The sequence below is a fragment of the Euleptes europaea genome, chromosome 11 (genome assembly GCF_029931775.1).
Source record: "Euleptes europaea isolate rEulEur1 chromosome 11, rEulEur1.hap1, whole genome shotgun sequence".
Lineage (NCBI taxonomy): Eukaryota > Metazoa > Chordata > Lepidosauria > Squamata > Sphaerodactylidae > Euleptes > Euleptes europaea.
Genome location: NC_079322.1, coordinates 20,580,075 through 20,606,990, shown reverse-complemented (window position 1 = coordinate 20,606,990; position 26,916 = coordinate 20,580,075). Strand labels below are relative to the sequence as shown.

At 45.6% G+C, this 26,916-nt stretch overlaps 1 protein-coding gene across 3 annotated transcripts in view; it reads left to right on the top strand.

Moving 5' to 3' along the window:
• POU6F2 (POU class 6 homeobox 2) overlaps positions 1-26,916 on the top strand; it is a 402,019-nt gene that overhangs the window by 190,987 nt on the left and 184,116 nt on the right. For all 3 annotated transcript variants that reach the window (XM_056857609.1, XM_056857612.1, XM_056857610.1), the window contains exons 3-4: positions 3,841-3,932; positions 7,552-7,780. In XM_056857609.1, coding sequence (XP_056713587.1) covers positions 3,841-3,932; positions 7,552-7,780 — 321 coding nt within the window. The remainder of the gene's footprint in view (positions 1-3,840; positions 3,933-7,551; positions 7,781-26,916) is intronic.

Below are 26,916 nucleotides of genomic sequence, written 5' to 3'. Positions count from 1 at the left end.
TCTCGATGTCAGCAGCATGGCGAACCCAACCTTCCACATCCGGGGGGTTCCCTTGCATGAAGGCCCAATGTTGGAGGTCTGGGTTGAGACCCTCCCTGAAACATTGTACCAAGGTAGCTTCACTCCAGTCCAGAATTCGGCTAGCCAGTGACTGGAACTCACTTGCATACTGCGCCACCGACTTAGTCCCTTGGCGCAGTTGCATCAGGGAGGCTTTAGCCCGCTCACCCAGAGTCGGGTCCTCAAAACGGTTTCGGAGTGCTACCATGAACTCGTCCAGGGTTCGCAGCACCGGCGAGCGGAGTTCATACTGCAACACCATCCAGGCAGCCGCCTCCCCTTGCAGTAAGGAAGCCACGTACTGCACCCGGGACTCCTCAGAAACGAAGGTTCGGCCTTGTTCCCGCATAAAAATGTCTACTTGGACCATAAAAAAGGTCAACTGGTCTCCCGACCCGTCATACGTGACTTTCAGGTCCCGACGGGCCGGGGGGGCAGGGGTTGCGGGCGGAACTACCGGCGCCCCGTCTGGGGGAGCACCGGCTGGAGGTTGCAACTTCAGCGCATCTAGGGTCGTGGCCATCTCACCCATTACGCGTTGCATGATCTCCATCTGCTCCTGCATAGCCCGGCGGTCTTCCTGCCACTGCTTTCGTTCTTCCTCCATGAGGGCCTCTTTGCGGGCCGGGTCCCCTTCGAGTCCCGTGCTGGGGAAGGCCAACCGGCGATCCTTCGCCGCAGTCCGCGAGAGCGACCAGCCCTTGGGAGAGTCCAGCCAATAAGTAAGCCCCCGGGGACGTCCGTCCCGATCTTGGTCGGGGGCGCGATCCTTCGGTTTCTTTGGCTTGGCTCCCTCCTCCTTCGGGTCCGGCTTCTCCGGCTCGTCCGGTTCCTTGGGGGCATCGGGGTTAGGGGTGGTGTCCTCGTCGGCTGACATTCTGTCCAAAGCGGTACAGCTGCAGTCCGAGAGGCAAAGACTTGCAACTTAATGTGAGAGATCCCCCTCTCTGAGTTTGCTTCTCCAAATCAGTTGCTCAGACGTTGATACAGAAACAATAGATTTATTGAAGCCTTCAGGAGATGAGACAGGCACAGGTAGAAAGTTGCAAGTGAGGGGCTATACGGGTTTACAGAATATATTGACTCCAGGGCACTGGGGCACTGGGGTTCACACTTATTGTTATGGGAAGTTACAAGCTTGGCATAATACAAAACATCAGACGGATCCCAGGAAGTCTGGTGCGGCTATCACACTTCCAAGGCCGCACCGGCCTGAGGGAGTACTGGCAGGAAGAACAGCGGGGGGGAAGATACATGGGCCATCAGGCCTGGCGCCTGAGACCAGAAGGTGTGAACTGCTTTTACGAGTTCACTGATAACACCGCAGGTGATGGAAAGCAGAGACACAAAGACAGAGACCCTCACAAGCTCCTTGGGGGGCAGCACAGTGATGAGTATGGTTGCCAACCTCCAGGTACATGCACAATTTAAGTGCAAGTAAAAATAGTGCAAAAAACAAAACAACAGTCACCACAAAACAACAATAAAGATAGTTAATACGTGGCTCCCAAAGAGTCTTCAACGACACCTTCTTAGGTATTATTTAGCAAGTCCCAAAGGTTTCATGCGTGGAAAATTCATGAAGAAGATGGTGGGAATGATCGAATCAAGTTGAAACGCAGTCCGGATTAACTTATCTTGTTTTTTTATAGTTTTTTGGGACTTGCTAAATAATACCTAAGAAGGTGTCATTGAAGACTCTTTGGGAGCCACGTATTAACTATCTTTATTGTTGTTTTGTGGTGATTGTTGTTTTGTTTTTTGCACTATTTTTACTTGCACTTAAATTGTGTTTGCATTCAAAGTTTTGCTTTGGTACTTATTTTCTCTCAATTTCCTCTCAGTACCAAGCGCCTTTTTTCTCCAACAACCTCCAGGTACAAGCTGGAGATCTCCTGCTATTACAGCTGATCTCCAGCCGATAGAGAGCAACTCACCTGGAGAAAATGGCCGCTTTGGCCATTGGACTCTATGGCGTTGAAGCCCCTCCCCTCCCCTCACCCTCCCCTCTTCAGGCTCCACCCCCAAAATCTCCAGGTATTTCCCAACCCGGAGCTGGCAACCCTAGTGATGAGGCTACTGATGCACGACAGCACTTCCAGCTATCGGTGGAAGGGGTCTAGTGTCCTCTTCTGGACTCATGCCTAATGTTGCCAGCTCAGGGTTGGGAAATTCCTGAAGATTTGGGGGGTGGAGCTGGGGGAGGGGGAGGCTTGAGGAGGGGAGGGGCTTCAGTGGATTATAATGCTACTCAGTCCACCTTCCAAAGTAGCCATTTTTCTCCAGGGGACCTGATCTCTGTAGCCTGGAGATCAGTTGTAATTCCGGTAGATCTCCAGCCACCACTTGGAAATTGGCAACCCTACTCATGCCCACACTGGCCGGGTCAAAGTCAAGCCCTTAAAGCATTGCCATAGAGGGGATGGCAGTGGTGTTGCGAGCCCAGGAAAGGGTAGGTGTGCCTCTCTTGAGACAAAAAATATGTCTTGAACCCTCCCTGCTGCCAATGGCCCACGGTTTATGCCTTAAGGAGAGGTGATATGGTTACAGGTGATTTGGTCACCTTTAACCATATCCGCTCTCCTTAAGACATAAACCCTGGACTGTGTATAGTAAACTTGCACAGCAAAGCTTTCCGGCATGATAATTTCTAACATTCAGAGATTTTTATATGGAGAAGCATTAAGGAAAATGGTTCTTCACCTAGAATATTTATTTATTTTCTTGATTTAAAACATTCTAGACTGCCTTCCTACTCGTCTTAGAGTCCCCAAGAAGGCAAACATTAAAAACATTAGAACAAGTTCAAAACACATAATGAACAAAAATAATTGATGGTTATTAAAACAAGCATAGACACATGAAGAGGAAGAGGGATCAAGGAGAATCACCGGACGAAACAGAGAAGTCTGATGCCAGACAAAACAAAATAATACTCCTTGAGTGTGTACACTGGTTCTTCAGCCAAATTCTACCTCGCTCTCTGCCCATGGTTCCCCCAATTGGCTTAGATCACTGGTTCCCAACCAGGGGTCCGTGGACCCCCAGGGGTCCGCGAGAACTAAATTAAGGTCTGCGAAACAAAGTTATAAACCCATAATAAATTAATATTTTCAATTAAAAGTTCTCTATTGTAAAAATAGATATTCAAATATTATTCCAAGTTTAATGTTTAACTAACAGCTATGATTAAAGTTTGTTTTCAAATTCTTGGAATTTTTATTTGGAACCTTGGGGTCCCTGCACCGAACAAAAAAGTCCTAGTGGTCCCTGGTCAAAAAAAGGTTGGGAACCACTGGCTTAGATCTACTAGTGAAACAGGGCTCAAACTGCAGGTGCTTGTATTTTACCGAGCAACTTTAAAAAAAAAAAATCCTTTACAGAGACATAAACCAGAAGTGACTTGTCTTCAGCCCAGATGATTTTTGCCGTGTGAAATTATGAGACCTTAGCATAAAGAAGTACCCTTTCCTCCTTCCACATGGCGAGCTCATGTGCTTTTTATGTAAATGAATGTATAATGCAGCCTCACATCGTCTGCGTTGATGATCGCTTCAGTTTCACCGCTGTCAGATTTTGGTGTCTTCCGCGAGTGAGTTGGCCGGCCTGAATGAGCGTTAGCATAATTTATGCAGCCGATAAGTGATTTGAACGCTTGAGCTCTTGATAAACCACTTTGGCATATCATTTTCAGCTTGATGCTATGTGACATCACCGCAAAATGTAACGTGCCGGTCCCCGGGCGAGATATTAAGGTAGCGCTTTCTCTTTGAATTCCAGGAGCCAGAGGAAACACGACGCTGTCTGACACCAGCACAGCTGACCAGCAGCAACCCATTCAGTCCCACCCAGCATTCCCCGTCGGGCCCCAGGTTAGTTTCTTGCCTTTCGCCTATGTATATAAATGGAGTTTTCCGAAGACAAATATTAATGGACAACAGTCAACTCCCGTGGATAACGCAGAAGTGATTGGCTGCATGCTTTAATTCAAAATGGGTAGAGACTCAGTGTGAACAGCAGTTGTGTTTGTGTGTGTGTGTGAGATGAGAGTTTATATGTCATCTTTTTAAAAAAATGAAGGCATGATTCTGTATACTTTTCAAGCAAGCTAAATGTGAGGTTTTCCCATTAAATTGCTTGAGCCTAATTTCAACTATAGATGTAGAAACCTAGATATATGCATATGTATGTATGCATTGGAGAGAGTTGGTGCAAGAACATCGGGTAATTTTGATGCCAGTTTAGCTTATTGGGTTAGTTGATTGTGTGTCATATACAGAGCTTCACGTCAAACTTCGTTGCTTTTCATTTGGCGGTAATAAGTATTTATATTGTTATATTGCATTTCTAAGCAAAATTAAGAAGGCGTTGTGAACCGGTCAAGCCGGCTGCTAGGGAAGAGCTGGCAACTGTTCTGGCCCACAGTCTCTGGCCGTATCTGTACTACAAACTAAAAGTGGTCTACAAGACTTTGATAGTTAAACTGTTCTGGCCCACAGTCGCTGGCCATATCTGTACTACAAACTAAAACTGGTCTATAAGACTTTGATAGTTAAAAGTTGCCTTCTCAAAAAAATCCTGGGAATTGTAGTTTGACAAGGGAGTTGAGAATTCTGTTATGTAGACTTTGATATCCCCCCCCAACACAGAACCCAGGATTCTCTGGGAAGAGGAAATGGCTGTTAAACCAGTTTAATTTACAGTCCAGAAATGCCTACTGTGTGTACCTCTGATAAGATATGCATCTGTTAATTTTTCAGTAGCTACCATATTAAGAACTTGTTAAATTAGTTACTTAGGACATATTTGGTGAGTAGGTTTCATTTGGTCTTTCTCCCAGGGGTATCCAAGACATCTAATATGTTTAGCACAGTTTTAGAATGCAGCTGGGCTTTGTCACCGGCTTCTCTGCCATATGTCAGGAAAGAATTAAAGAAAGAAAAAAAAATCTGAGATCAACAACAAAACGAAACTCAGTTTAGAAAGCCTGCCACATGCGGTAAATTTAAAGGCACTGGAGATGTTTGTCCTAAAGAAAAGAGACTGGGGTCAGCCCGGGGTTGGTGAACGAGGGACTCACTTCCTGTGATGTCTGAATGCATCACGAGAAAGCAGACTGTAACTTTCTCTGCCGGCAGATATGCAGAGGTGTAAGCACCCCCAGTTTGTGGCTTGCTATGAGTAAGCACATCTGTTTGGAGGTTGGTAGAATGGTTTTTTTCCCCATTCTTGCAGTCAGACCTAGATGGGGAGCAATAATCAGTGACCCCAGACAGACAGTGGTTGTTTATGCATGGGAGTTTTAACTGAGATTCGTTGCTTGCTGGACCCACACTTTCCTGTTGGGATTCTATGCGCCAGCAGTCTCCAAGCTCAAATCAGGAAGTGTATGAATCCCCGCACCTTGAAATGCTGCCTTGTAATTGGCTGTAGTGAGATAAAAGTTCCCTCCCCCATACCCAATTACCGCATAACAAAGCATTTTAAGAACAAAGAACAAAAACAGAGCAAACTGAAAAGAAGGGGGAGGGGAGAAATCCAAGCCTGGGTTTTAAAAAGCCTTTCTTCTGCTCAGAAAGAGCTCCAAGGAAGCAGGAAGTATATGAATCCCTGCCTCTGGACATGCTGCTTTGTAATTGGCTGTGAGCGAAACTAAGCTTTAGTGTCCTGCACTTTGCCGTATACATGGGGATTTCACCCGAGCTGAGCTCAGGGGAGAGGGAAGAATCAGGTTGACAGAGGAACGGAAAGACCTGGGATTTGTGAGGGCTGGCAGTTAGGCCATCTCTAATGGAGGGAAAACTCATGCATAACTCCAAGGAACAACCATGACAGATGGGGGGTGGATCGTGAGTGAAAGTACACATGCATAAATGACCAGTGTGAATCTCCCAAACCTCTTCTGGGACCTATCTCAGGATAAATGGTGGTGGTAGAAAGTGTCATCAAGTCTGAGCCAACTTTTCAAACCAAAAGGTGTTCAGAAGTAGTTTCCCATTGCCTGCCTCTGTGTAGCAACCCTGGACTTCCTTGGTGGTCCCACATCCAAGCATTCACCAAGTACTGACTCTGCTTAGCTTCTGAAACTGCCTTGTTCAGGACAGATAGCTGGCGCAAATATGTTGGCTCCATTCAGACATCACATTTAACGAACATGCAACTGACAAGTGCATGAACCCGGGTTGTTGCCGGAGTCACACACACAAGTTGTTTTCGCTTCTCTCTTGCCTCTTCTTGCTTCAAGTACAATGAAGGAATCCTAGATAGAAACAAAGATCGGCTACCCATGACTTGGGAACTCTGGCACATGGGTTTATTTATTTACTTAATCCATTTATCATCTGCCTCTTTTGCAGAGACTCGTGGGGGATAATCAGAGTTTGGTTTCCCCTTCACAAGCCAGTTCTTTCACTTTTCCTGTTGTCATTCACTGTATACACCAAAGATCCCCAACTTAGTAAATATGGTCACCATGGTGCCCGCCGACACCTTTCCTGATGCTCGCCAAGTGCTTTCAGAAAGTAGGCGGGTCTAGGTGGGGCTTTTGCCCAGCAGGCTTCTGGTTGGCTGTGCAAATTAAAGGACACCCTGTTAAATAGAGCTTCTGCCTGAAGAGGTACGATAAGAGTTATATATAACCTCACTCCCTGACATTTTGTGGCTGGCTCCACCTCCTGCGGCAGTCATTTCATGATTGGCTCCACCTCCTGTGGCAGTCACTGTGTCAGAATTCGAAATGTGCCCAAAAGCTCAAAAAGTCGGGGAACTCTGCAACCTGCAATTGCAGGTTTATCCATGAACTCAAAAACCTGAAACCGCTTAGAGAATGCCAAGTGCTTTGCAACGAAATGTGCTCTCAGTCAAGTTTTAACGAAGATAATTTTTTATAATTCACAACTCATCTTCTGAGTCTCTAAGGTCTGACCATGAGCTAGGAATACAGTGCTTGTATTCATGTGAGGCTTCAGTCTTTCTCATTATGGAAAACAGAGCTGCATCTGGAATAGCTGACAATGGGAGCCCCACATGAACATGGAGCCTGGGATCAGAAACATTATGTTCTACTCTCCATTTACTGTATTTCATTTCATGTTTATATTCCACTTTTCTCTCCAGGGGGACCCAAAGCAGCTTACAGCAACAGAAAGAAAATACAATATAAACCAAGCACACACAACATGGCATCTTGTCTTTGACTGGTTCCTCCAAGGGCACAGGCTAAGAGGCAAAGGGCAAAATACCCTTTGGCTCTTGCCCTTCGGCATGCATCTCTGGCAATGCCAAGCCCTTCTGATTGCAGTCAGGAAGGAGATAACAAAAACACAAGATGCCAAGTTGGTCCCCGCCATTTTCCCTTCCCTGGTTCATTGACAATGTGTGCACATAGAGGGAAGTGACCGATATTCCCAGGGTTTGCTAAAGCAACTGAATCCATGCTCTTGCCCATGTATTTATCCTATGGTAAACTCTGGTTCTTCTGTTTTTTTGCAGCCACTACTGACAGCTCAGCAGTTAGCCTCAGCTGTAGCAGGGGTGATGCCAGGAGGCACTCCAGCACTGAACCAACCTATCCTTATTCCTTTCAACATGGCTGGACAGCTGGGGGGCCAGCAAGGACTGGTCCTCACTTTGCCGACAGCTAATCTCACCAATATCCAAGGGCTGGTAGCAGCAGCTGCAGCAGGAGGCATTATGACATTGCCATTGCAAAATCTACAAGGTAAAGCACATCAGCAGTTCATTATATGTACGTACAATATTATATGGATTTGCTTGTTAACATCCTTGCATTCATACGTCATTGGCTGTCAGCTAGTCACCCAGAGGGCTTTTTTGGGGGGTCAAATTCTCCCTCCTATGCCAGCTCATTGAGTTCCCAAAATGATCCTTTTGGGGGTCAAGGTGAAAATGGTGTCAGATGTATCTGACTGCCACTGGATCCTGCAAATAGAGCTATTTGTAAATGGGGAGGGGGGAATCTAAAATTCCCCATAATACCAGGACTTGGGGACAGCCTATTAAGGTGATGGGCAGTACACTAAGGACAGACAAAAGAAATTAACTATTCTTTGAATGAAGATGCAACTTGAGGAATTCACTGTGCTCCATGAAGCAATCATGACCAGTTGCTCAGACAGCTTTAAAAAAGGATGAGAAAAATTCAAGGAGAATGGATCTATTAATGTCCATTGGCTGCAGCGACTCAAGGAAATCTTCTCATTCAGAGGTGGGAACCCTCTGAATACCAGGGCTAGGTGGGGGTACAACAACAGTAGGAAGGCTTGGCCTCCATGACCTGCTTGTAGGCCCCCCGGGGGCTTCTGATTGGCTACTGCATGAAACAGGATGCTGGACTTGTAGGGTTGCCAGCTCTGGGTTGGGAATTACCTGGAGAGTTTGGGGATGGAGCCTGAGGAGGGCGGGGTTTGGAGAGGGGAGGGACTTCAATGCCATCGAATTCAATGGCCAAAGCGGCCATTTTCTCCAGGGGAACTGATCTCTGTCATCTGGAGATCAGTTGAAATAGCAGGAGAGGTTGGCAACCCTAGCCCCTAGGGTGATCTGGTGAGGCTGCTCTTATATTCTCTTGGGTTCTGATATTTCAGGTGACAAGGTTCCTGATCCAATGACAGTGCTATTGTGATTTTAATAATGCTACTAGTGAAGTGGTCATCTTTGTTGAATCACAGAGGAATGAGTCACTGGGGAATGAGTCATCCCCCCTGTCAGCTGATGTGTTGTTTAATGACATTAGGGAGCCCACGGAAAATAGAAACACCCCCCCCCCCCAAGTCTTGATCATTGTCTATTCTTGCTGGAGAAAATGTGTATATGTGGAGGAAATGTGCCTCGGCCCTGACTGCCGCTCATTTATGTTGCTGTTCAGATGAATTGCACACCACCCCTTCTGTTGTGCATGGCACCCCTAGAAGTCAAGAGAGTACACTACACAGAAGGCCAATGTGACCATACCCCAGATGCCATCACACAGCTCAACCTCTAGGTACATCTTCATAGATGTCCCAAAAACCCTCTGATACTTTGAATCCACCCTCCTTGTCCCCTGAGACCTGTGTTCCAATTCTGACTAATGTTGGGCATTCCCTTCTATACCTGCCTACCACAGTGTCCATGCCACCTGGAACAGAAGCGTCTTCTCTATCTCATAATTACTTTGGTGGGCTGACGCCCTTAATTTATGGTTGAAAAGAATGCTGGGAGGGTCACTTTATTGTGCAAATTTTGAGTAGTCAGATTAGCCGCTGTTAAATCTTTTCTGAGTGACACCAGAGAACAAATGTATCATAAATCTCAGGCTCTCCTGTGTGAACAGAGTGCTGGACTTGACGGACCTTGGTTTGATCCAGCAGGGTCTTTCTTATGTTCTTATGTTCTTATGTTCTCCATTCTCAGATCTTTATTACATGTGTATAATATTGTTAGGAGCCCCGTGGCACAGAGTGGTAAGCTGCAGTACTGCAGTCCAAGCTCTGTTCACGACCTGAGTTCAGTCCCGACGGAAGTTGGTTTCAGGTAGCTGACTCAAGGTTGACTCAGCCTTCCATCCTTCTGAGGTCGGTAAAATGAGTACCCAACTTGCTGGGGGTAAAGGGAAGATGACTGGGGAAGGCACTGGCAAACCACCCCGCAAACAAAGTCTGCCTAGTAAACATCGGGATGTGACGTCACCCCATGGGTCAGGAATGCACAGGGGACCTTTACCTTTTTTACAATACTGTTAAAACTGCTTTGGGATCCTGTGGCGCAAGGATTCTCAGGAGTAACTCTGTCCTCAAAGCAGTGGTCTGCTTGTTTGTTTTGCTTTTTTCCCACTTTTTGCTACACTGATTATCCTCCTCCTGAATGGCAAGGCTCCAGAATCTAGCAATAAGGGAGTTGCAGTTGTAGAACATATGCGCAGAGACACATCGTTATATACAAATGTGTACGTCCACACATTACACACGTGTCCAATAAAGGAGGGTTCAAGGTATAGAGGGAGGATGCCTTAAAGCTTGGAATATCTCAATTTTCTTACAACTTGACATTGTTATTTTTCCCCTTTCCTGTCAAGTGAAACGCTGGATGAGGTTGTTTTTTTTAAAACTGCAACTTGATTAAAGTTTGATAAACCACCAGAAACCAGATAAAACTTTACAGGATCTGGATCCAACCTGCTGGCTGCCAGCCAGCATGCATGACAGTTGTAGGTGCTCCTTGGGGGTTGGGATTTACCTAGAGTATTTGCCTCCAGGTAAATCAAAAAGTGTATTATCATTTGGTGAGAGGAATAATATACCTGCTGCTGAATTGATTCCAGAATCAAATGGTAGTGAACTTGGGAGGAAACGGTTTGTATGATTAGCTTTGAAAAGAGCTAGAGTAGAACGCCACGGGTTTCAAAGAAGACAAAAAGAGGTATTTCTTTCTGTGCCACCATGTGCTGCTCTGTTGTAGGAATGGGTAGTGATCTATTTGGCTGCTTCTAGGAGTTTGCAATCTGATAGGCAACTAGGACAGGAATTATCTCATATTAAAGCCGCTCAGATCTGTCTTATGATCAAGACTGTATACTCTGCAATTATTTTTGCTGCAAATCCAAATTTTGCACCAAGAAAAATGGAATTTGAAGACTGGTATAAATGAACTTAAATGGAGTCAGTAAATAAATAAGGTGCCTGAATAGCCCAGACTAGCCCAAATTTAGCAGAGCTTAAAGATAAAAAGGGTTGAGCGTGGTTAGTGCTGGACGTGGTTAGGAAGCCCTGGGTTGCTATGCAGAAGAAGGCAATGACAAACCATCTCTGCTTATCTCTTGCCCTGAAAACCCTATGAGAGGTCACGCTCACCCTAGGGTTGCCAGCTTCAGGTTGGGAAATACCTGGAGATTTTTGGGGTGGGGCCCCAGGGGCCCGGGTTTGGGGAGGGGAGGGACTTCAATGCCATAGAGTCCAATTGCCAAAGCGGCCATTTTCTCCAGGTGAACTGATCTCTATCGGCTGGAGATCAGTTGTAATAGCGGGAGATCTCCAGCTACTACTGGAGGTTGGCAACCCTATATCACCCTAACCTGGTTTGTTGTGAGGACAAAATGGAGGAGGGGGGAAAGCCACTTTGGGTACCCCTTGGGAAGAAAGGGGAGATATAAATGAAGTACATTAATACATATGCATGCGATCATTTGAACCTTGCCTTGGTTGGTCGGTCTATGCCATTATCCTCTTTCCATAGCAGCCAGTCAGAACTGCTAGAACTCTCTGTACTGCTGCACTCGTCTTGTTAGTGGCTTCCTAGAGGCACCGGGTTGGCCACTCTGTGAACAGACTGCTGGACTTGATGGACCTTGGTCTGATCCAGCAGGGCCTTTCTTATGTTCTTATGTACTAATGCCCCAAGTTTCCCCCCATTAAACACTGGGCTTCCATAACTGACAGATTAGCTATTATGGTCACCAGAAAAAGGTTCCAGGGGGCCAATGGCCTTGCCTAGGGAGGTGAGGAGACCAGCTTGGCAAAGCACAAACTTCCACCAGGTGAATAGAGGCTGCAGCACCTGGCTTGGCTGCAGCATTGCCACTGGGCTGGCTGGGAAGGCAAGATGGCAGCCACAGCCACCACCTGGCATGGGCAAGTGGGTACAACCACCTGGATGAGTTGTGGGAAGCCACTACCTGGCCTAGCCCGACCTGGGTGAGTTGTAGGGTTGCCAGCTCCAGGTTGGGAAATACCTGGAGATTTTTGGGGCAGAGCCTGAGGAGGGTGGGGTTTGGGGAGGGGAGGGACTTCAATGCCATAGAGCCCAATTGCCAAAGGGGCCATTTTCTCCAGGTGAACTGATCGCTGTCAGCTGGAGATCAGTTGTAACAGCGAGAGATCTCCAGCTAGGCAACCCTAGTGAGTTATGTGCAGCCACTGCCACGGCCTGGCCCAGGCGAGTCACACGTTCCATCAGGGGGCATGACAGGGGATGGACGGGGCCCTTTCCAGTGTCATTTTGACCTCCCGGTCCATCCCGGGCTTTTATTTTTTGTTTCTTGAACAATATTGAATTTTACTGATTGCTCCTGTATACCTGGAACAGAAGGGTATGAGGGCAATGCAGAGAACTTGGCAGTAAAAAATTAATTAAAGCCCTGATGATGAAGGAGAAAGACTGACCCAATGGCTAGGATAGTTCAAGATGGGGAGGGGGGCAATAACCATCTCAGTGGAACTGCAATATTGGTTCCTCTTCAATGGTGTACACTTTTTCATGATGAAACAGGAAGCACAATGCTAAGCGGTGACCAGTCCCAGGATGTAGTATTGACTGGCCAGCTCTGAGAGAGCCAGCGTGGTGTAGTGGTTAAGAGCGGTGGTTAAGAGTGGTGGAGTCTGATCTGGAGAACCGGGCTTGATTCCCCTCTCCTCCACATGAGCGGCGGAGGCTACTCTGGTGAACTGGATTTGTTTCCCCCTCTCCCACACACGAAGCCAGCTGGGTGACCTTGGGCTAGTCACAGCTCTCTCAGCCTCACCTACCTCACAGGGTGTCTGTTGTGGGGAGGGGAAGGGAAAGTGATTGTAAGCTGGTTTGATTCTCCATTAATGGGAGGAAGACTCTCAGCGATCTTTGCAAGGAGCCAAATATTGCTCTGTAGCTATTAAAATTCAGTCGGAGAAGGGTATTAGTGATTTTAAGTGATTTTAATTGATTTTAATTGATTTTAATCGCTTTATGCCTTGTGAATATCGTGATTATTAGTTGTTATAACTTTATCTATATTTGGTATAGAGAGGTTTTAATTTAATTTAATTATTTAAATTTGTAATCGATTTTAATTGATAAAGTTTGTAGTTTATCTGGCTATCGCCACAATAATAAAATCATCATGATTCTCCATTAGGTGGTAGAGAAAGTCGGCATATAAAAACCAGCTCTTTTTCTTCTTTGAGGTCACGTAAGGAATAAGATATCTGAACATACCGTCGGGTATTACGGTGTATTTTTATTTTCTGAGCAAGAATCCAGTGCGTAATGTATAGTACACCTAATCAGTATTTTGTTTTTTGGGTTTTTTTTAAAACCCACAGTACAATCTAGAAGGAAAACTTTAATGAAAAATGATGGAGGAAGTGAAAAGTTTCCCACAGATGAAACAGGGCTTTGATTAAGTGAATGTTCTGCACAGCACTCTAAGTTGTTTTTAAGCAATTAAACTCCCGTCGCTGCTGATGACTTGACAGATTGTTTGACGCGCCGAAGACTACAAGGCTGCGAAACAGTGAGAAGGAGAGGCTAATGTGTCGAACAAATCCCTGTTACGTACGGCGTGCACGGTGCCCTCACCTGTTGGCTCGGCGGCTCGCTTCTTACCTTGCGCCCCGTTTTAAACTTTAATGTCAACAGACCTCTCTTATCATAGTTGCAAATGGTTTTCACTTTAAAGTTTAAAATAATGTCTCCCTCTCATACCATTAAGCTGCACCGAGGAACCTGTCGTTCATAAATCATAGATGGAAAGGACACACTAATGCACAAATTTTGCTTGTTTAAAATTTGAGAGTGCATGTAAAGTAGGGAACGGGAGATTAAAAAAAATAATGGCGGAGCCGGGATCTGGGTAAGAGCAGATCCGACAAAGCGGAGGAAGAGGCTTTTTAGTGTGGGGTGGAGAATGAAATCTTAATGAAGACACAGGCATTATTAAAGTGTATCCCTCGGCTCTGGAGTGTACTAGCTTCTGGTTACTTTGGATGGAGTATTATAAATAAACATAAGCTGATGCGGATGTTACGTCATGATTTCATTCTGCTTTGCTAAGCTGGACGGCAGGGCTCAAAGACTTGAAAACAAGGCACCGGGCCAGATCAATCGTTGTACACCTTGGAGTGAAGAAAAGATAAAGACTGCAGTCCATTTTTTTTGCTACAATTGCAGCAGGTATTAGTGGGAATTTTGCAGCACTTTGACTTAAGAAACAATCCTAACCGTTTCTGCTCAGATCCCTTCTCAAGTCTTTTCAGTGGGGTATATTCCCAGAAAAGTATTGGTAGGATTGCACTGACAGAGTTCTTCCAGTTTCATCCAGTTTTCTATAATGACCTGAAGGAATTCTGGAGGAGCTAAGCCCCAAATGAAGATCTGTTTGTCTTTCTTCATATATTCTGAGTTTTGTCTGGAACGTCTAGTTTCTTTTTTTGCACTGGCAAAAGCTGGGATTTGGGGGACAGTGCCTCGTAAGGGTGAAGTTTCAGAAGGATATGACCTCACTTCTGGGTGACCATCTAAGAATTTCCCCTAATGGTAAAGGCCATAGAGACTAGGGGAAATTCCTAGAGCATCACCAATGGTACCGTTTTTTCTTCTGCTTCTCAAATTATCAAGGGTAGAGGATTGCCTGCTGCCAGCGGGCAAATAAAAAACCTAACAAAGATTGGATTGTGTACTGCAGAAGCAGCCATCAAATTGTGAGAACTACTTCTTGAGGCCAGATTGTCTTTTCACAGAAAACAAAAGTGCATTTCTACTGCTGCTGCGCCAAAAAATGGCTTCATTAGACCATATGGAGGGATTGTTTGTAAGTCAGCTAGTATCCTGGGACTCAAGCTTGGCACTCTAACCACTACACCATTCTCACTTTCCAGTTATACTTCTCCCTGCATGAATCTACTCCTGGTTTTCCAGAGGGAAGGGTAACAACTAGGGTCCCCAAGCCTCCAGGTACTAGCTGGAGATCTCCTGCTATTACAACTGATCTCCTGCCAATAGAGATCAGTTCACCTGGAGAAAATGGCCACTTTGGCCATTGGACTCTCTGGCATTGAAGTCCCTCCCCTCCCCAAACCCCGCCCTCCTCAGGCTCTGCCCCAAAAACCTCCCGCTGGTGACAAAGAGGGACTTGGCAACCCCAGTAACAACAGAGGTTTATAGGAGTCCCTCCTCGCTCTTCAGTCTGTATCTAGGATTGCAACATCATGGGCCAAATGGGTATCTAAACTATCGAAACCATATTCCAGCCAGCAAGGTTTGTGGGGTTTGTTTATGACAGTAGGCAGCTCAAGAGATGTTTGTACTTCAGAATCAATGGGCAAAGAGTGTCAAGAGTTGGGAACTCTTGCCTTGTAAAATTGAAATCTTGGGAGTTTTATTTCCGCTGCAAAACCTGGGATATTTCTGAAGAGAACAGCAATAATTTACTTCCTCAGCTATGGGTCCTGAAACCAATAAGACTCTGCTCTCTTCCCTTATCATTAGTGAAATGTTTGTGTGCCGAAAGGATGCCTTGCTTTTTTTCTGAAAAGAAAAATTTTGTCTTTACAAGTTCTCTTTCAAACAAAGCAAAGAAAACAGCAGGTGATTATATTTTAGAATGTCATTTAGTGGCTAAATGTTTATTAAATAGTAATGTGAGATGACCATTAGAATCCTCTGGATGTCCCACTCCCCCCATATTCCAACCCTAGGCAGAGAGTTCTTTAATCTTGATTTGCCTAGAGATCCCATTGGCCTCTTAAAAGCACCCGGCAGAAAAGAAATAACATGTTTATTGCAAGCTCATTTAAACTTAATTGCAAGAAGATATGCCAAATACAGCATGAATTCCTTTCATTCTTTTGTATGCTCAATCAGCGCTGAGTTTAAGATAGGTAAAAAACAAAAATGTAGATGGATTGCAGGCCTCAGTCGCTTACTGATCTAATGTCCAGAGTCGTCATTTTTTCCCTTATAAAAGGATATTCTCTCTTTTTAACTAAAGTGATGCAGTCCCTATTCATTTGTATTCCTCGTCTGGTGACATGAAATAGCTTTCAGAGCCTACAGAAAAACAGTGTTCCGCTTATGTATTTTAATGAGCACCAATGTCAGTAATAATCAAAATGATGTTTCACTTAGAGGAATAGTTTATTCCCAGGTACTTCTACATGGTACTAACATAAGCAAAACAAGAGTGACAAGGGCTGGGAAGACGAACGAGGTCTACACTCGGTAGTAATTTCAGTGTGAAATCATAAGAGCAAATACCGCCATCGTTATTTTAGTCTATGTCTTTCAAAACCATGATTGAAAGGGACACAGAGTAAAGTTGCAGTAAAGTCAGTGGGTTGGATCCAGTGGGGAAATTCTGCTAATAGAAAATAAAGAACTACTCCTGCTGATTATCCTCTCCTGTTGCAATCCTCCGTTTCCCCCCCCCCATGCCATTCCTAGGGATCCCTTGTCCCCCAGGAGTAGAATTTGGGGGGAGCGGCAAGGAATTCCTGCCGACTGAGAGAAATCCCGTCAGCAGAGATTATCTGCAGGATCTGAGCCAATGGTTGCAATCCAATACAGGGTTAATACCTGGTCAATCTCAATGGAATCAATAGGCTTAAGCGCATGTAACTCAATGTTGGATTGAGACCAGCAAGTATTATGGCCCAACGCTAGGAAAAATTAAAGATAATCTGAAGGTTCTAGTTGAATTCAGATCCCAGTTTGTTACTCAGCTTTGTCAAGTTAATGGTAAGGAAGCCAGATCTAGCCACTGAAGAAAAAGAAGATATTTTTTTCTGGGGCTATAAGTTTAGATTAACATACTTTACAATATCTATGATTTACTTCTGATGTATAGGAGAGAAACCACAGTTTAGTGGTAAAGTATTTGCTTTGTATGGAGACAGTCCCACTTTCAATTCCTGGCATCTCCATTTAGAGGGATCAGGAAGAAGGAGTAGTAGTAGTAGTAGTTGGTTTTTATATGCCAACTTTCTCTACCATATAAGGAAGATTCAAACCAGCTTACAATCACCTTCCCTTCCCCACGACAGACACCCTGTGAGGTAGGTGAGGCTCAGAGAGCTCTAAGAGAGCTGTGACTAGCCCAAGGTCACCCAGCTGGCTTCATGTGTAGGAGCGGGAAAACAAATCCAGTTCACCAGATTAGCCTCCACCTCTCATGTGGAGGAGAAGGGAATCAAACTCTGTTCTCCAGATCAACTCCATTGGTCATGAGGTTGTACAGTGGAAGGCTGAATGTTATATATTGATTAGAAGTATTGCACCAGTTCGTTGGTTGCAGGTTTCTACCATGTATCCTGTTGTCATACAAAATGGATCCCTCACCTGGGACTTGGAGGACCGGCAAATTAAAAGGCATGTCCTGGTGTGGAATACCAAGCATGGTCCAGGTAGAGGACCATCCGTGTTTTTTTAAAGAAAACTTTATAAGAAGTGATAATGTCCAGAGGACCTGTGAAGGGCACACAGCTGACTTTGGCAAGTTCATATGTTCATCACCATCCTTTGATGACAGCGCTGAAAGGTGTGGCATTGCAATTGTGGAGGAGCCATGACACTTCAAGCATCGGCAGTGGAACTTCCAGGTAGCCTCTTTCCAGCTCAAATGCACTTCGCAGCAATACAATTCTGAGTCACAATTCTTATCACCAAGTGTGGAAAAGCAGAATGCATGTGTGAACCCCACACAGTCTCCTGGTGTGTGTGTGTGTGCGCGCGCGCGTGTACATTGCCGTCAAGTCACAGCTGACTTATGGCACCCCAGCAAGGAGCTTTCAAGGCAAGTGAGAAGTGGTGGGTTATTTTTTTATACCCTACTTTTTTCTGCCATAAGGAGTCTCAAAGCAGCTTACAATCACTTTCCCTTCCTCTCCCCACAACAGGCACCCTGTGAGGTAGGTGGGGCTGAGAGAGTTCTGAGAGAGCTGTGACTGGCCCAAGCAGGCTTCATGTGGAGGAGTGGGGAATCTAATCTGGAGAATCAGGTATGGAGAACCAGGTATGAGACCGCCGTTCATGTTGGAGGTGCAGGGAATCAAACCTGGTTATCCAGATTAGAGTCTGCCGCTCTTAACCACTACACCACACTGGTAGAGGTAGTTTGTGATTGCCTTTCTCTGCAGTCTTCCTTGGTGGTCTCCCTTCCAAGTACCGACCCTGCTTAGTTTCTGAGATCTGACAAAATTGGGGTATATCATGCCACCTTCCCTCTCCAACCAAGAAAGATACCACACAAAAATCTGGCAGAGTTTAGCCAGTGCTTACACCAGCGAGCCAGTGTGGTGTAGTGGTTAAGAGCAGTAGTTTGGAGTGGTGGACTCTCATCTGGAGAAACTAGTTTGATTCCCCAGTCCTGCACATGAGCTGCGGACACTAATCTGCTGAATTGGATTTGTTTTCCACACTCCTACACATGAAGCCAGCTGGGTGACCTTGAGCTAGTCACACTCTCTCAGCCTCACCTACCTCACAGGGTGTCTGCTGTGGGGAGGGGAGGGAAGGTGATAATAATCCGGTTTGATTCTGACAGTCGGCATATAAAAACCAACTCTTCTTCTTCTTCTTCTTCTTCTTCTTCTTCTTCTACCGTTTTTGCCCACAGTTAGTGTTCCCAGTAGGCAAATTAATATTCAGTCATTCCTCCGCACGTTTGTTACCATCAGATCAATAGAATAGAAGAGGGGGAAAGGGCAAGAGAGTTCACAATGGGATTTCTTAGAGACATTAAAAAAAAACACTATTCTGCATCTCACATACTTTGAAATGCTACAGAGGCTCTCTGAGCATCTGCCTCTATGCATATCAGCATAGCTTCAAAGCAGTGGTGCATTAATTGAACTGGAGACTACTGAACATGGTGCATGAACTGAGAGTTGTGTAGAGCTGGGAGAAAGTGTTGTCGCAGGATAATAGTCTCCTGCAGCCACATAAACGCCGAAGTGGACCTGAGATATTTATAGAGTTGTTTTCAAAGGAGGAGACAATGACATGTAAAGGCTTGTGTGCTCTCTGGCTCCACGTGTAAGTTATTTTTGTCTTTTCCTCTACTACAACTCAACTGTACTTCCATTCACCCCCTACACACACACACACACACAGAGAGAGACGTCCTTTTATTGCTGTAACTTCAAAGTAGGGTAATATGTTGGGATGAAAACATTCTGACGAAACAGTGGTTTTCTCATGGAGGTATTTTGATGGCGTTGCAGATCACAGGAGCAGGCATGAGAGGCGCTCAGGACTCTAGACCAGGAAGTGAAATTGTTGCTTGATGATAAAATGTGATGGAGCTAGATGCGATCGCCTTCTTTTCACTGTTTCTTTTGCTTGGGCTGTTTACGGCTTTCTCTTATTGCGTGTCACAAGCTCATGTGTCCCTGCACTGCACCAATGGGAGCCTTTCAGCACTCCTTTGCAAACCCGTGGGCTTCGTGAGCTGAAGCCAGCATGGTGTAGTGGTTAAGAGTGGTGGACTCTAATCTGGAGAACCGGGTCTGATTCCCCCTTCCTCCACAGGAGCAGTGGACTCTTATCTGGTGAGCTGGGTTGGTTTCCCCACTCCTCCACATGAAGCCTGCTGGGTGACCTTGGGCCAGTCACAGTTCTCTCAGAACCCTCTCAGCCCCACCTGCCTCACAAGGTGACTGTTGTGGGGAGAGGAAGGGAAGGTGATTGTAAGCTGGTTTGAGTCTCCTTAAAAAGGTAGAGAAAATCGGGGTATAAAAACCAACTCTTCTTCTGATGGGGCCACTTTTGTGACTTTTTGATGGTGTCACTATCATTCAATAGTTGTTTTGACAACTGGTGGTTATTCATTCTGTTGTTTCACTGATGTTTTTTTGATGCTGTTTTTGTGCCAGTTTATAATCGGGTGATGCAGAAATCTTGGGAAACTCATGAATTTAAATAGTAAAACAAATCAGTGAATGTCTATTTAAAAAACAAATCCAAATAATTCCAGTATAGGTTCTAAGAGATAAACTTAGAACACCCAGATTATGAAATAAATAATCATCTTCCACAAGTACACAGAGAAGTTAATTCATGCTAGCTTTTTTTGGTGCCAGCGTGGTGTAGTGGTTAAGAGCGGTGGTTTGGAGCGGTGGAGTCTGATCTGGATAACCAGGTTTGATTCCCCTCTCCTCCACATGAGTGGCGGAGGTGGATCTGGTGAACTGGATTTGCTTCCCCACTCCTACACACGAAGCTAGCTGGGTGACCTTGAGCAAGTCACATTCTCTCAGCCTCACCTACCTCACAGGGTGTCTGTTGTGGGGAGGGGAAGGGAAGGTGATTGCAAGCTGGTTTGAGTCTCCCTTAAGGGGTAGAGAAAGTCGGCATATAAAAACCAACTCTTCTTCTTTTGGATTTGCACTAGAAGTTCCCTGTGAGGTACGTTTGGTCAAAATATTGACAGGCCCCAGGTCACCCAAGGATTTTAATGGTCAAGTGGGTATTTGGTAGGGTTTCCAGGTCCCCCTTCGCCACTGGCAGAAGGTTTTTGGGGCGGAGCCTGAGGAGGGCGGGATTTGGGGAGGGGAAGGGCTTTAATGCCATAGAGTCCAATTGCCAAAGCGGCCATTGTCTCCAGGTGAACTGATCTCGATCGGCTAGAGATCAGTTGAAATAGCAGATTGCCAGTTAGTACCTGGAGGCTGGCAACTATAATATTCAGTTTTCCCAAATAATTTAGATTTGAGAAATTAGGGATTTGTAAAACCTCTGAAAGTGGAGAGCATGATTTGGAAAGGAGAAGCAGTGGGCAGGAAAGGGGTGCTTACCCCCCCCCCCATGCACACACACACACTGGTTCTCAGATGGGGCAAGCATTCACCATGAATGCAAAGTAGGATAGTTGGGTGTGGGGCGTGCAGCAGACTGGAAAGAGTTAGACCACTTCTCTTTCCCAGTTATGCCCTCCCTCACTGCTTTTAGCATGTTTGGCAAAGACCCACCTCCCAGATCCAGATCTCTGTTGATTTCTATATTTATTTTTTTGGCCCTAAGAGCTTTATGTGATAACTCCAAACATATCAACAGGATATTTAGGGGCAGTAACTGCTCAGAAACCAGCGGAAGGATTCCACGCCCATATCCCTCGCTGGATCCGAATATACGCAGTGGTTCTCTCGGAGACCCAGCAGCTAGATTGGTAAAGTCCATTTCTGAAAGCTGGGCTTTTCCTGATCATTTATTTCAAAGGGGGAGTCTGAGGAGATGAGCTGGACTCAGCCCACCTCGATCCTCTCCCCCTACCAAGCTGCTGAATCTCGGGTTTGCTTTTTGTTTATTTAAAGAGCTCCGTGCACATGTAAGCCAAGCTGTTCCCATGTGTGCTGGATTGCAGTTGAACACTAGTTTAACAATCATTTGGGAATTCTAGTTCTGTGAGTGGAGGCAAGGAAATTTTAACAGAGCATTCTCACAACCTTCACCAGACTACAATTCTGCCCTTTCAACACGCATCGTATTGCTCCATAAATTATATCGCAGTGGCTACAATGGCCAGCAGAATATTTAGCTCTTCTCAGTGAAAGCCTAACATTTAGGTCTCCTTTTTAACAGTAGTATTAAAAGAAACCAACATGTTACCCAATACTGTACTATACTTTTCAACATTGCTGCTCATAGATTTGTCACCGGCAAAGACTCTGAGATCATTTTCCTGAAATCTGGTAGCTTTCAGAAGTTTCAAATTAAATATAATGCAGCGGTCTCCTTCCCTCGTTTTCATAGTTTTATTTTTAAAATTGCACCATGCATCCAGAGGCAGTTAGTCTCGAGTCAGCAGGTTATCATGTGTATTTTTGTGCAATAGCTTTCTTGTATGCATTACTATTTTAAAATTTCTGAAGTGTCTCGTTCAAATACGGGCATACATGCAGGCTTTGAGCATGTATTGAACGCACAGCATGCACTAATTTGAGTTTTCCATATATGTTTGTGAGCCACCTCACCAGGGAAAAGTTGCATTAAATAAATAATAGAGATAAAAATTTATACTTCCATATATTTCAAAGCTAATGCAGCCAGCGTACAATGGGATGGTAACATGAAGACACACTGCGCTGTAATTTGATTGATTTGTTTTGACAGCAGCCAAATAATTGAGAGTGAAAGGTGTCAGCACAGATGAAATATTGTAGAAGCCACATTTGGAAGGCAAACCCCGGCAGCAACGGCAGCTGGAGTTTTATTTTCTTTGATACCGTACCGTTACTCACTTCCAGTTTATTCTGAAGCCATGAAAGGTAGGCACAATTTCAAACGAAAGAGGCACTGGCATGGAGAAGGCAGAAATAGGAGTTTGTGTCAGGTACTTGAACAAGGGTGTTGGCACTGACATTGGGGTATGTGACGGGTTTAACGTCGAAGGCGAAATTATCTTAATCTTCCCCCCGTTTTTCTTACTTTTAAAAAATCCCTTCTTACAGGCCGCTGCTTATCTGGCATCTTACCTCTAGCTTGGAGGGTAAGTGACTCCCTCCGGAGTGACCATCAGTGTCATTCCGTGGATAGCTTAGCAGGGGTTCGCTGCAAATGCAGCTCTACTATTACCCTCCCCAACAGTCAATCTCATTTCGAGTTCACCTCTAAGAAGCCCTGCTGTCGGGCTTGCGATATGGTTAGCCACAGTGGGATGTGTACTGTTGCATCACTAGGGGTGATGGAAAACTGGAGGGAGGGGATATCTTTTAACCTTAGTGGGCTGCAGGTCAGGGGCCAGGCAGTGGTCAAGCGGTTCAGGGTCATTCAAAAGAAGAACAACCCAAAACAGCAGCAAAGGGTTCCCGAAGGGCAGGAACACTCGACCACATGTTCTTGTTTTGAAACAACTGTTGGCTCAAAACTGAAGAAGAGTTGTTTTTACATGCCGATTTTCTCTACCTTTTAAGGAGAATCAAACCAGTTTACAATCTCCTTCCCTTCCTCTCCCCACAACAGACACCTTGTGTGGTAGGTGGGGCTGAGAGGGTTCTGAGAGAACTGTGACTGGCCCAAGGTCACCCAGCAGGCTTCATGTGTAAGAATGGGGAAACCAACCTAATTCACCAGATTAGGTTGCTGCTGCTCATGTGGAGGAGTGGGAAATCAAACCTGGTTCTCCAGATCAGAGTCCACCATTCTTAACCACTACACCATACTGCATGTATTGTACAGCAGGAGATATTCAGTAGAGGAAGCCATGGCCCTCAGTTTGCAAGACCTGAGTAAGGCTGTTAATGACAGGGTGTTTTAGAGGTCATTAATTAATTCATTCATAGGGTCAACTTAAATCTGGCGATTTGACTGCACACTAACAGATCCTTAACAAAGGGAGGGCCCTGGCAAATCTTCCTGCTAGTCACACTAGAGAAGAGGAGTTCAGAATCCTTTGCCCGCATCCTGACTTGCGTGGGAGTGGAGGCCATGCTTGGCCTTTGAATGGTGCTTCTGTTCAGCTCAAACATGGCTCCTGTTGAAAGTCAGTTACCAAAGCACTGTAAAGCAATATCAAAGGACACCAGAGTGCCCATCTAAGAGAGCCAGCGTGGTGTATGGCTAAGAGCAGTGGTTTGGAGCAGTGGAGTCTGAGCTGGAGAACCAGGTTTGATTCCCCACCCCTCCACATGAGTGGCGGACACTAAACTGGTGAACTGGGTTTGTTTCCCCACTCCTACACATGAAGCCAGCTGGGTGATCTTGGGCTAGTCACAGCTCTCTTGGAGCTCTCTCAGGCCCACCTACCTCACAGGGTGTCTGTTGTGGCGAGGGGGAGGGAAGGTGATTGTAAGCCGGTTTGAGATAGTGGTAGAGATAGTTGGCATATAAAAACCAACTCTTCTTCTTTTTCATCTAGTAGTTTCTCATGATTCTAGTGAGCACCTTGGTCTTTTTGCCACTTCTCTCTGCCTGCCTTGGGTTCCTAATCAGGAGCTGGAGGGCACATGCTGGCCAGCCACAAACGTTCAGGCATCATAAGTCAGCCTTCCACACCCAATGACAGGCTTAAAAATAACAAGGGCTTGTTTTTGTGTACCTTTTGATTCCAACTTCCAAGCCTTTAGCGCTCAGCACCGTCATGCTGTAAATCTTGTCTCTGACACCACTATGGCTAAAAATATACTTTTTAATAAGAGGAGGCAAAATGTGTCATGATTTTATCAGGTGGGGCTACTAAAACACTTAAGACTGTAAGCTGTGACATAAAAACCTATAGGAGCTGGTAAGAGTGCCAAAACGGAGAGGCAGTGTGCTGTAGTGGTCTGAGTATCAGGCTAGGATCTGGGAGAACCAGGTCTGAATCCCCACTCCACCATGAAAGCTTACAGGGTGACATTGGACCTGTCACACATTCTCCATCTAACCTACCTTTCACAGTTGTTGTGAAGTTAAAATGAAAGAGAGAATGATGTAAGCAACTTTGGGTCCACACAGATGGAGAAAGGTGGGGTGTAAAGGGTAGAAATAAATAAATAAGAATGCATGTGTCTTTTCTGATGATGTGTTAGCATGCTGTTTGTTAATAATGAGGATATGATTGGGGGGTGGGGGAGAAGAACCATCCCCATCTAAAGTCGACCTAGATTAACAGGTAGTCCACCAAACTAAATCAAACAGCTGAAAAGTCCAGTAGCCATTGGCAGATGTAGGGAGTTGTCCTACCACAGGGTGCATCTAAACATGAAAAAGCCATGCTGGATCAGACCAAGGCCCATCAAGTCCAGCAGTCTGTTCACACAGTGGCCAACCAGGTGCCTCTAGGAAGCCTGGAGATGCTGTCCTGCAGCTATGGGGTGGATGGTGACATTTCCCCAGCACCAGGGTGCCTCTCAGTTGGGCTCAGGGATCTCCCCCCCCCCTCAACAGTAACTTCTCCTGAACCCTAAAGATGGAATGGGGTAGTTACTAGTTTGTGATTCACAATCATATGAATCTCTTCCTTATACTGAATCTGACCATTGGTCCATCAAGGACAGTATTGTCCACTCAGACTGGCAGTTGCTCTCCAGGGTCCTAGGCAGAAGTCTTTCATAATACCTACTGCATGATCAGAGTGGTAAGCTGCCGTACTGCAGTCAAAAAGCTCTGCTCACAACCTGAGTTCGATCCCAATGGAAGTTGGTTTCAGGTAGCCGGCTCAAGGTTGACTCAGCCTTCCATCCTTCCGAGGTCGGTAAAACGAGTACCCAGCTTGCTGGGGGTGAAGTGTAGACAACTGGGGAAGCCAATGGCAAACCACCCCATAAACAAAGTCTGCCTAGTAAACATTGGGATGTGACATTACCCCATTGGTCAGTAATGACCCAGTGCTTGCACGGGAAACTACCTTTAATGCATGATCTTTTAAACTGGATTTGCCGGGGATTGAACCTGGTACCTTTTGCATTCGAAGCAGAGGCTCTTCCACGGAGCCACAGTCCCTTCCCAGTCAGGTACGTGTGATTCAGATTTGGCTCGAGGGAAGCCAACTGGCCCATTAGCACTCAACATGGGTAATTAAGGCAAAGGAGGTATATTTCCTAGGAAAACATATTTCGTAATCATATTTCCTACCCAGAAATATTCCACAGACGTTTGTTTTAGGGTTAGCCTCGAGAATACCCTCAGGATTCGGCCAGCAACCCTACGATGAGCTGGATGCTTTCCAGAGAGGCCACTCGGGATGCTCCTACATTCAATTCCAATGGTCAGCGCTGCCACACCGCATTAGAGCAAACAGCCCTACTTAACATAGAAGTACTTTCAATTGTCATGAGTATTCAGCCTTATTTAAAGTGACATACTCTCCATCAACCCCCAAGCAAGAGTCCCGACTTCAGAGCATTTCGAGAAAGTTGATGGACTTCTGGTCAGTTTGAATTCCGTTGTGGATAAACAGTATGCGCAGATTGGTGAGGCACAACAGAGAAATGAGCGTTGCAGACGCCGGGGCAACCCTGCAGGCACCAAAGGGGGAGATTGAGGAAAGTAAATGTGGTAGCACCAGGTGAAAATAGGCCACGTGTGAAGAAAGGGACTTAGGAGGTACACCACCCAGGGGAAAGGAAAGGCAGGGTGTAAATGGGACTACAATACAAATGTCTTCTGTAGAAGGCCTAGATCAGGGGTGTCAAACTCAATTGTTACGAGGGCCAGATACGACATAAATGTCACTTGGTTGAGCCGGGCCAAGCCTCTCCAGCCCAGATTGAGAGTGGGAGGGGGTCGCTGCTTCGGCTGGCTCGCGGGCTGGATAAAAGCCCTCAAGGGGCCGGATCCAGCCTCCGGGCCTTATGTTTGACACCCCTGTCCTAGATTCTGCCTGCCATTTTTAATGATGGCATATTACAGTTTTCATCGGAACTGTGGTAAGATCTTGGGAAGATGCATTCTCAGATCAGTATCTTACAATATCACATAAGCCAGCCAGCTGTACATGATATGAGTGCATTAGTCGTGATAATATAGTTCATATGTGGCACATTCACACTGCAGAAATCACCTGGAAAAGTCTAAGATGCCTCCAATTGCGTTGCTCTTATGGATCCAACTATTTAAATACGTATGTTATATGCACATGATACACAGGCATGCATTCAATGAGACCTATGTTTGATTCCTGTTTGTGGTGTGCCACTTTTTTTAAAGGGCCTGGGAACAAATCTGAGGTAGGAAGGTAGCATGGTATAGCCTGGTCTCATCAGATATCAGAAGCTAAGCAGGGTCAGTACTTGGATGGGGGACCACCAAGGAAGGCTCTGCAGAGGAAGGCAAACTACCTCTGCTTCTTACTTGCCTTGAAAGCTCCATGCTGTGGTTGCCATAAGTGTGGTGCAACTTTACTGCCCTTATGTACACACAGGGACAAATCTAGGATCAGAGAATGGAGTGAGCAGTATAAAACAAACTATTTCCACTTGCTGTAAAAAGTACCATCCTGTTGCAATAATTCCTTTCTCAGGTAAAGTGCTTGAATAAATGATAACCGGACATCTTTAGCCTTTCTAGAAGAAAACATCAACTGATTATTATGAGGAAGTCATTCTAGTCTGGTTTTAGAAAAGATTTCAGAACTGAAACTGCTTTGGCTGCTCCAATGGATGACCGACACTGAGAGAGGGTTGGGGGACTGCA